The sequence below is a fragment of the Pteropus vampyrus genome, unplaced genomic scaffold, assembly GCF_000151845.1.
Source record: "Pteropus vampyrus isolate Shadow unplaced genomic scaffold, Pvam_2.0 Scaffold24, whole genome shotgun sequence".
In the NCBI taxonomy this organism is placed as follows: Eukaryota; Metazoa; Chordata; class Mammalia; order Chiroptera; family Pteropodidae; genus Pteropus; species Pteropus vampyrus.
The window spans coordinates 4,814,988-4,826,538 of NW_011888805.1; the positions used below are offsets into that span (position 1 = coordinate 4,814,988).

The window sequence follows — 11,551 nt, forward strand, 5'->3', positions numbered from 1 at the left end:
CAGTGAGTAATCCAGGGAATTCTGCACTGATGTGCTTTATTCAAGAAAGGCCCGGGGGAAGGGCCAGCTCTCCTCATTCTGAGAAAGGCCTCCATAATTAGAAAGCTTCGACCTTTGTACAAATACAAATGTGCATATCGGCCTCGGGAACGAAGACCTGTCCCCTGCCTCCACCCTACAGAATCATCTTTTGGAAAGGCCTGTCATCAAAAGCTAAACCTTAAGATATACACATTTCCAATCTGAGAAAGAGACTATGAGAGAAAAGGGAACACCAGATGTCTGGTTCCTGATGAAGCTTTTGTTCTTTACGAAATGCAGCTAGTTCTGTCCACTCCCCACTTTCCTTTCTACCTCTTGGAAAGAAGCCTTACTTTCTCCACTGCCATCTTCGTCCTCATCCTCTTCGTAGTCATCGTCATCGGTGTACAAGACGGGCCCATCGGAGTCAGAGTCATTGGCACGGTACTCTCTTTGGCCCTCGTCCTCCAAGGCACTGAAGGATTCTAAGGATTCTCCCATCAGCCCGGGAGCCAGTAGCTGAGGTGCTGCCTTTCCCAGCTCGTCTTTGGTTGTGACACTGTTAAAGGCACAGAAACACAGGGGTGGTGTGAAGGTCGGGGCAACCCTGGGGGATAACACCACCATCACCATGAAAAGGAGTGCTAGTTTCACGAGCAGCCTTCGGGCTGCCGAAAGGAGAAAGCAGACAGTGGCCAGCGAAGCCACTGAAATGGAAGAATGCTATGTGTTATTTAATTCTTTGTTTTACAGTCTTCATCTGTAAATGGAAAAGATTGACTGGGTGGTGTCTGATATATTTAGTACGTGGATATGGTCAAACTATATTTTGCGAATTTATTTTTCTGTAGCAAAGGGGGTTCAGTGGAAAGAAAAATGGACTAGAAGCTCCTGGATATCTGACTTTGTACTTTTTCTTTGACCTGTAAATCCCATTTATCCTTCATGTCTCAGTGAAAGCTTTAGCTCCTTCAGGAATCTGTCACTGGCCTTCAGCCTAGTTCCTCATCCCATCTCCCCGCTCCCATGGTGATCTGAAGAAAACCCCAGTGGAGCATGTGGAACGCTGCACCTCAGCCACCATTCACTTGTCTGCCTTCCCGACCGCCAAAGTTCCTGGACAAGTACGACGCACAATGTTTTGCTGCCCAACACCTAGAAGGGTAGTGACATAGAAAAGTCTATCTTCTTTCATTGATCTATGAATTAATCCTATTTTCCTCAGAGCCAATGAGTTAACAATAAAAAAGTCACGTATCCTCCCTGCGCTTAGGTTCTGCACTTGTGAACCCTCCTGTCACAGGACGATATTAACAACATGAGATGGAAAATGTGAGAGCTGAATGGACTCTTTAGAAGAAAGGTGATGTGATCATTTCCTACTGTGTAGCTTGAGTCTGGTTTAAGGTAACTATCCATATACAAAGCTTGCCAATTTTCACAAACTAGAATCAAAAAATATACTTCACATAAAAAATGTATCATATCGAAGACAATATAATCTTCATTTTATGATACAGAAGATCCTCACATCACTTTCTGATATAAATAGAATCCAAATTTGGATGTCACACTTCCAAAAGGCCGTTTAGTGCAAAACATGTGCTTGCTGTTCTCACGAACTAAAAAAAGCCTCAAACCAGTTCTTTTTATAATAAAAACAGGTAAATTTTGTCAGAATCTGAGGTATTGAAAATTCTACTTTGTGGTTATAAGCCCAAGTGCTCTCAAAATTTTCTTTCACATGCTAGAAAAATCCAACAGCCAAAACTCTTGTTTTCAAAGGGAGAAATATGAAAATTTACTTTTTATTGTGGAAAATATACATAAAATTTGCCATTTGAATCATTGGTAAGTGTATAGTTTAATAGCATTAAGTATATTCACACTGTTGTGCAACCATCAACATCTTCCATTTCCATTTATCTTCCCCAAACTCTAGACCCATTAAACTCTCCAGCCTCCTCCCCTGGCCCCAGGCAGCTACTACTCTGCTTTGTCTCTATGAATTTTACTATTCTAGGGGCTTCATATAAGTGAAATCATACATTTGGCTTTCTGTGTCTGACCTACTTCACTTAGCATGTCTTCAGGGTTCATCTGTGTTATAGCATGTGCCAGAATTTCTTTCCTTTTTAAGGCTGAATAATATTCCACTGTATGTAGAAGCCACATTTTGTTTATCCATTCATCAGCTGAAGGACATTTGGGCTGTTTCTACCATTTGGTTATTATGAATAATGCACCGATGAATGTAAGTGTACAAATATCTGTTCAAGTATACGTTTTCATTTTCGGGGGGCAACAGACAGAGAAGTGGAATTTGCAGGATCATGTGGTAATTCCATATTTAATTTTTTGAGGAACCATCATACGTTTTTCACAGTGTGAAATCTCACTTTAGATGAGAGAAGATCTATTTTATGAGAAACTTTTTCACATTCTGGATTTCTAGTCCATTGCCACTAGAGGCCATTCTTGTTTGTAGTTTGCCACTGGGGGTGACCACAGCACGTGTAGAAGATATGCCGATGAGTAACACATTCAGAAGAGCAGAACAAAAGATCCTTCAGGGTTGAGCCCTGGTATTTGTATATGTCACGGCTCACCGATCTAATAAGGCAACAAATAATTTAAATAAAACAATTGGAATTTAAAAAGGTTTGCAAGTTTCAAAAAACTCCGCAAAAAACTAAAAACGGCCCAAAAGAAAAAGAAAGCAAAAAAATTAAAACCCGGGGCACCCAGGAAGGCTATGTATGAGTGAGTTGCCCAGCTGTGAGCGCCAAGTCCAGGAGAACCCAGACTTAAGACTCTTAAGTTTACCTATTAAATGTTACGCTATATTTTATTTTTACTTCATAAGATATATTATTATTATATTATGGGTTATATTTAATGGTAAATATTATACTTCAAATTTGTATTGATTAATTCATAACTTGGCTCTTACGTGTCTCTAAGGTTCCAGGACATCCTGGACAATACAGTGCACTCCATCAAAGTTTGTAGAAAGGGACTAAACAGAGTCAAGTCTCTTTTGGATATGGGCTCCGGATGGGCTTATTAGTTTCTGCCTTAAATTGTAGCAGACACACACGTTAATGATGAAGCTGCCAATGAAATCTACTAAATAGCTACTACCACATAATATGTGAATAGAGGTAGATATTTTTGCACATGGCCACTTGTCTCCTTTAAAGTTTTGTTATTTGTATTCCAAACAGAGCCTCTTCATAAGATGACAGGATTTTCACACATTCGTTGACTAAACTTAACTGCGGGAGAGTTCTAAGTAAAGCGAGTGACTAAGAGCCAGAAATTCTAATTCGAATATCCACTTAAAAACAGAAGAAAGAATTTGGAAGGGAATTTGAGAGACTACTTATTCCAGCCTCATTAACTCAAGAGCAAACACAAACCACCCCTGTGGGATGAACTGCAATTTAAGTTTTTTTATTTTGTGGAATATACAGAGAAAAAAAACAAAAAACAAAAAACAAAACTCTATGCCCTCTTCTAGGAAAGCATGGTAGTTACCCTGACAGGAAAATCTATTATAAATACCTCAATGTCTAATCATGTCCTCAGCTTGCTCTCTGATCACAGTGCCAGTGGAAATGGAGAACAGATGCTCAACTCTTTTGTCTGACAATCTTGCACATACTTGGGCTGAAGACGGGTATTAAGCCCTCAGCATGCAGCACGGTGCCTAGCAGAACACAGCTTTCTCCCTAAATGATTGTGGAAGTGGACGAGGCAGAGTCAGGTCACTTTGGATACAGGCTCTCAGGGCTTAAGACCATCTAAGGAATCATTTTACATGTTGCACCTCATTCTTTAGTATATTCAACGATAAACCCATATACTCTCTCTATTATCCCGTATTTAAGATATTTATACTTCCTGGGCATGTGAGACTACAGTAAAAACAAATGTTAACTATAACGTGTTGCCCACTTTTGTATCTTTGGTGCTTAGCACAGTGAGTGGCACACAGAGGGCAAGCAAAAAGATACGCTGAAAGAAAGACCGTTTAGGTCTAAAAATGGGAATTGATTGCAATGGCAGAAAAAATAGTCACTATAAATAAAAGAAGACATTTGCTATGCGCTGGAAGTATTGGGGATACCATAACTCTTTATTTCAATATCTTCTTTTCCCACAGTATTAACCAAATAAAGTAATTTGCAATTTTGCATTTATTTATCTTTCCTTGGCTTTCCTTTGGATGATGGTGCTCAAGGTGATAAAAACAAACAAACAAACAAAACCGAGTAACAAACACAAAAGAAACAACAGAAGAAGTGGGAGTAACTACTTTGGAAACTTACAAAATTACTTAAAACAACATGGAATTTGGTGTGCAACTCTGGGTCTGCATTCCAGCCCTGCCACTTAGTAACTGGGTAACCTCAGGCATCGGTTTTCTCATTTATTAACCAGAAATATTTCAGGGAAACTCATGTGAATTAAATAACTGACAGTTCCTGACATTAAGTAAGTATTCAATAGATGGTTATTATCAGCAATTCAATAATTAAAGTTGATATTTTAGTCTCTTGATCCAAATCAACTTAATTAATGTACTAAAAAATTTTAAGTCTAATATGACAAAGACTTTTTTGGAAGAGGAAATATTCAATTAAATGATCTGAATTTGGTTTTATTCTTAGAAACAGAAGATACTGGATCTAAGCCTTCCCTAGACAGAACTGAATATGTCTACCATACTCTGACAGTTGTCCCTTCATACCTGTGGGACAGGTGAGCTACATGGCTTGTTTCCCTTCACGTAGAAAATTGATAGGACTTTATGAATGATTAGATGCAGGAAACGATGGAGCATGAGGACCCTAGGATGAATTACAGGTTTCCAGCTCGGGCAACTAGATGATGGCATACCTGTGGCATACCAGCTTCTGTACTGGTTGCTGGGAATATAGAGGTAAATAAAACACGTTGGCTAGTTCTGTCCCCCAGGTAGGAAAACGAGCTGTCAGAGTATAATAGATGCAATAACCAATTCTGTTTGGATGCCCATTGAAAGGCTTCTCAGGGGAGGTAACATTGGAACTGGGTGGGGGAATTAAGGAAGCAAGAAAGGAGTGTCCCCGAGGTTAAAGGAAAAGGAGTTGGAATTTGAATAGCTCTTTCCTGATGGTCTTTGTTTCCTTGGAGAAGGGGAAGGCTGAATAACTTGGTGAAACGAAGGTAGGCAGGAGTAGGTGAGCAATCTGGACACGTGGTAAAGATTTAAAAGAACCACTATAAGGAAAGAGAAGCGACTGTCTAGGGAAAAGACTGTTGAGTAGTGATGAAACAGGCTCTAAATGTACTTGAAAGCCATGGATCGGAAGTGGTATCTACCTGTAGGACCAATGGCGCTATCTCCAGAAGCCCATGGCATTCCCAGGGGCAAGGCTATGAAAAAACCAAGGGTTGGATGACATGGGTATTTATCTAACAATCACTAGATTAAATTATAAAAAGCAAAGTAGGTTCCTTTATTTCCAAGAGAGCAGTTTAGTGATCAATAGCACCCAGTTCATAGGGAACGCAGAGGGAATATGGGGTTTGGACCCCGACTCACCATTTTGCATTTTCTCTGCTAACACTTAAGCCAGTGCCTGAGTGGACAGTGGTTCTGTTTGTCGGCTCTTCAGTCCAGAGAAGCTGACTTGGGTCTAAGGTGGGGATGGCCAGGTCAGCTCCATTGCTGACCAGGACAACAGGAGTGTCCAAGGCACTCTCCTCCGAAGCTAGAGGAGGGGCAGGGAGTGGTGGGGGAGGGGCCACAGGGTGTGGAGGAACGGCAGACTTGGATTTGCCTGTGGTTAGCTCCTCGGTCCCAGGGACAGTCTGCTCAGTTTTGAGACTCTCCACCCTGGTCTCCGAAGGCTCGGACGTGCCAGAAGTGGTTGCATCTGAGGACGGTCGAGACGCTGGCTGCTTGCCAGTTTTTTTCTTGCCCTTCGTGATTCCCACAGGCCCTGTTTTGTTAGAAACCGTCTCCTTTGAAGCTTTGGGATGAGGCGAGGTGGAGGAAGTAGATGGTGAAGCTGATGCTTTGGAGCCAGTTGTTTTTTTTGAATGAGAGGAACCAGCTAAAACAGAGAGATTTTGCATTAAAAGTCAAAGAAGACAACACACTTACAAAATAAACTGAATTGCTATGGTCAATGACAATGTTCCCTTAAAAAATTTTTAAATGTGTTAAATAAATGAATAAAAGAAAACAGACTAGTAATGATAATGGTTTTGGTTTCTGCCGCCTCTCTGCCTCTACTCTAGAAGGGAGAAAGTGATGCTTGAAGCAAAACCCTAAGGGACAAGAGTCCTGTCTTCTCCCTCCTGTCTTTAGCCAAAGGTCAATCCTTAGTGCCTCTGGGCTACCCGAAAAAATCCCTGTATGCTCCAGAGAAGGGACACTATTTGTGTAGAGGACAGACATTGGCAGCTATGTGGAAATAATACAAGTTACACAAGTAACTTGTATTACACAAGTTACACAAGTTCTATGATGTCTTCCTGGAAATAGAGTGGCCCACATTCAGAAGAGGTGGAGTATGTACCACCAGCTCCCTTCTGGGCCCAAAGCAAATTGACTCATCTTATCGCTAAAAGAATAAACTCCAAACCAGCTCTCCCCATGGCTCCAGAGAGAACAGCTTGCCAAGCTGGCCTCTACCTCCATCTGCAGTGGCTACGGGGCAGAGTGAAAACAGATGGCCGCATATAAAAGACAAGTCCCCTTCAAAACATCAAAAGGCAGAAAAAATTCTTTTCTACCAAAAAAAAAAAAAAAAGTCTAAATGGGTACCATTTGAATCATTTGGAGGGAAAGAGTATCATTCTCAGATCTTCTGACAGCTGCTCGTGTTCCTGGAGGGTCTTTTACAGAAGACGGCAGTGGTCTATTTGCCTGTTTCTGGGTAGGGCTGCCTTCAGCCAAATCATTCTCAGGAAAAGAAAAAGCTAGGTCTCCTTTTCTACAGATCATCATAGGAGACACCTGTACACTCCCATGAGAGTACACTTTTGTTAAATGATCTGCATGCCCTAAAAGTTCCTCCTAGCTGCGGCTTCTGTTAGAATGCTGTCCGTCTCTTCTTTTTCGTGAGGGGTTTAACTGGCTTCCACAGAGCTATTAGAAAATATCTTGTTAGTATGATGAAGCCAATCTACGATGCATGCAGACATTATTGTAAGTCACCTACGGTTATGACTTTATTGACATCAATTTTGGGGGTCAAGAGATGAAGAAGAAATGAGGAATAGACAATGAGATGTTAGATTTCACTAACTTCGATATACAAGAAGAAGCCAGTCTCATTTCATGACAATATTCAGGCTTAAAAGAAGTCTCTATGGCTTAGGGCTTTATTACTTTAGATATACACAATAACTATAATCCCCCTACCCCAAGTCTGGGCCTCTTAATACTACCTTTTTTTTTTTTTATAGTTTTATCTTTATAAATTCTGGTTCTAGAAACAGGTTACCTATGGCTGGCCAGCTGGCGCTAACACTATTTTTTAAAAGTTAACAATCTTCACTTGTTTTATAAGACACACTAATTAAGCATATTCTTACAATCTAAGTCCATTCGAAATTTATTTTTTCACAACAAAAATGCTAAGAATTTTATGTCTAAACATGTCCAATTACTTTCTTAGGTAAACTGAACAGAATCCCTTCCACATATCAATTCTAATAATTTTTTTTAAAAGAAAATTCTGTCTATTTTGACAGCATGGTTAGCTTTAGCATGGCTTTAGGGGAAGGATAGTTTTTTCAAAGCCTGGAATGTGAATTCAAGCCATGTTATTATAGTTTTTAAGTATCTTTTAAAATGATGGGACTTTGCTGAAATCAACCATGTAGTTTGAGTCATCTTGAATTAAGACCATGACTAAAGAGATGCCACGTCTTCTCAGTTAAGTACTCATGCAGTACATAATACAGTATGAGAAAGAAACATTATAGATTTTGCCTTACTTCACTGGTAAATCAGCTGAACGTGCCAAATAGATATCTGGTTATCTGGAAGTCTATACTAATTAAGTAATAGAGGAAGAATCTAAACAAATAGCTTTTTTAAAGAACTAAAAACATCTGACTGAAAATTAAGAGCTGCATTTGAAGTAACTTCTCCAGAAGGTCACCATTATTCAAATGAAACGTTACCATGCAGACAGTTCTAAATGGTTACAAAAGGAATATCAGTTGGATTCCGATGGAGCATTATCAGCGTCTGATGAGAGGATCCTGGTATGACAAGCTTGTTGGTAAACTACAATGCAGTCCCTGTTTCTCTGTGGTAGCAACATTCTTATATACACTGTGGACTGGTTGGGCCTCTTTCAATATGATGGATAACAGGCTTGTACTATTCTCTTAAGAACATCATGAGTCTATATATAAATCTTCAAATCTCTGGAAATCACTCAAAGATCTTTCACAGAAGCTGTCCCCTGCCCTGGCTTAATCAGCTTTCTTGTGAGAGAAGCAAGACAGAGTCGACAGTGAGCCACTACCATGTGGGGCATGAGGAAGTGGGAAAGTGTGCAAGGCCGCGTCTTAATTCCAAAGGACAGGGTGACAGTTTGGGGCTTTTAAGAAGTGGATCCGAGCCTGCCTCACTTCAAGCACTGATCCTAGGGTGTGAGAGGCAGTTTGGGAAAAAATACAGACACCACCGAGAATAGATGATGACACGTTGAGGGCAGCTGGTCTCTGAGGAAATGGCCCAAAGGCACTGTTTGCACAGCATTCTGAGACATTTCACTTTAGACCTTATTAGAAGAGACCCAGACACTCAAGGTCAAAGGCAGAAGAGAGAAACACAGGGAGAGAGACATCTATTTACATTCGGAGGTCTATCACACCGTCCACAAAGCCATTTTCTAAATTTGAGCATTTCGGGTATGAAAAAGATCAATACCAAGGCAACTATGAGAAAGTTGCTGCTGATTTTAGGGAAGATAAGGTTTGTTATAAAACAGGAGAATTTTTATGCATAGAAGCCACCCAGCATGTATGTTCTGACTAATGTCCTTTAAAAGCTGGATGACATGGTAGGCTTCTTCATTCCATTTCACTAGAAGAATGAAAGCTCTACTTGGGTTAAGCATATCTGAGTTGAAAGGAAAACTGGATATACATTAGTTACAGTTATTGTAAGTCACCAAAACATCCCCCTGGTGATTTGCAATAGTGACTTGTAACCAACCACTAGGCTGCTTTTCCTTATAACAAATTGAAGTCTTCTTTTACTGTTTGTGGGGGGTGGGGTGAGCAATGAGTATGTAACTTTCAACTCTGCTGAAACAGTAGTGATTGGATACAGAGTGGTGGGGTGGAGCTGAAGCAGATGACAGGTGCCTTTTTGAGTAGGTATGTGGGCAGATGCCAAAGATACAAGTGTCATATTCTTATGCGAAAACTTAAGACATTTTGAAAGAAAACCAAAGCCCAAAAGCCACCCATAGACTTAAAAAGGCAGAAGGCCAGTTGATGTCTCGATAATGTCACATCAGATCATCGGCACTCATCAGGCACCCTACTCCGTTTCCTTCTACTGGTCCTTGTGCAGACAGCGAATACTCAGGATGAAAGAGGTCTCTTCACCCCAAACGAATGAGGTCAACTAATCAACTCGGTGACTTTCCTTAGAGGTACCAACAAAAGAATCTCCTAGGCATTCTCCGTGTCAAAGCTGATTCCACTGGTGTTACATTCTGACACCAGACATCATTCCTAGAAAAAGCAATTAGCCCCACCCCAAAGTAGAGCACCCCTAGACTCAATCCCCCGGGGGCATACTCACCAGCCTCTCGGGTCGTGTTTCGGCTTGCTGGCTTGGGTGGAGGGACGGGGGCTTGCTTACCAGGAGCCCTGGTATTTTTTTTAATAGGAGGCACTTCATCACCCTTGGGGCTGGCCCCAGCAGCAGCCCCTTTTGGAAGCACAGGTGATTTTTTGGGTTTAGGTTTGGGTTTAGGCTTAGGAAGAGTTGAAGGAGGTGGAGCAGGAGCTGCCGGTGTTTCAGAGTGGTTTTCAGTGTTCTCTACAAATGAGAAAGTGAACAGAAGCAGACTGATACAGACACACACTATATCAACAGAAGGAGCGAGACACACAATGACAGTGATACAAACAAGCGGCTGCTTGGCCCTTGGGAACCAGAGTGGAGTCTGCACCAGAGAAAGAACAAAGTTTGGGGTAAAAACAAAGGCTGAAAGCCACATGGGTGTGTTGTCCGGCTGCACTGAACACTCCTGTGATCCAACAGGGTTGCACAAATTACTTTGATGAAGTTATAGTGACGATGAATGTAAATGTCCACCGTCAGGGGCTGACACCAGACTTGAACTGGTGGTTGCTAAATGATGACGAGGACTTGAGTGCTAAATTGAATTAAACAAAACCGAAGGGCCCCCAAGAGTGGCAGATGAGCGTATTACACACATCTCCATGGGGTAAGGACTGACCGTGCAGCAAGGACTGTGGACTCACAGTTACCTTTGTCCGCTCTACCAGCGGACTTTCTCTGAGAATTCAAACCCGTTAATCTGGAAGAGATTTGTGCTTTGTCCCATTGTGGTCAAAAATCAGTCATTTTTTAAGCTAAGGAAGACTGTAGAATCTTTTACAGGAAGCACAATGCACTGGAGAATAAACTCTTTTCTACTATTAAAATTTTCTCAAGCTCTCCCAGTGCAGTAGGGCAACTTCCTGTTTTGCAATAACTTCCTCTGATCTTCTCAAACAGTGTCACGATGATAGGTACAGAGGGCGGAGAATCCCCTCGAAAATCAAACTTGTTTTGTAATGTAAATTTGCAATGTAAAAAAATTCTGAAAAGACAAAGGTTAAAATTCAGTTTTTTAAAAATTCACACCTAAGTACAGAAATCTCTCACAAGGTTTAAATTAACTGGAAGAGAAACAGAATCAGTCTCTCGTTACTGACAGTGGGGATGTTGAATGTTCATTTATATAGTTATATCTGTATTTATTCTAACACTGGCTGATTGTAATTAAAATAAATTAAAATATAGTTCTGGTCCAAAGAGCTAAGCAGCATTTCTTTAAAAATGAAGCACAATTAAAAAATAAAAAATAAGACAGTGTTAAGACCAGACTAAGCCTTCACTGGATATATCCTCCCGTTATTGAATTATTGAATGAAGAAAGGGTTTTAATATTAGAACGCAACACATTTTATTATTTCTTTTATTTCATTTCTCATGCTAGTTAGTGTGAAGTGAGGACTTCACCCTCCTTTTTTCTATATCCCCATAAATTCACATATATAACCACCATAAAATGATTTAAATTATGGTAGGTAATCAGTAAAACTTTTCTTTTATTCTCCCTCAGCCACGAAATCCACCCCAGTCACTGGAGCCCAAGTTCACCTCTCCTGCATCTAATCTTAATTGTAGCTACTGATTCAACATTTATCAGAGGCTACTTTCTGTTTGCCTTTCTGTTTATACATCTGTCTCTCCAACTAAGTAGTG

At 40.6% G+C, this 11,551-nt stretch overlaps 1 protein-coding gene across 1 annotated transcript in view; it reads right to left on the reverse strand.

Annotated features, from left to right (window-relative positions):
- The window catches only part of PHACTR2 (phosphatase and actin regulator 2), a 224,887-nt gene that overhangs the window by 40,534 nt on the left and 172,802 nt on the right, over positions 1-11,551 (reverse strand). The window contains exons 5-7 of the mRNA XM_023528333.1: positions 9,854-10,093; positions 5,615-6,128; positions 355-580 (exon numbers count right to left, since the gene is read on the reverse strand). Of these exons, the coding sequence (XP_023384101.1) occupies positions 355-580; positions 5,615-6,128; positions 9,854-10,093 (980 nt within the window). The remainder of the gene's footprint in view (positions 1-354; positions 581-5,614; positions 6,129-9,853; positions 10,094-11,551) is intronic.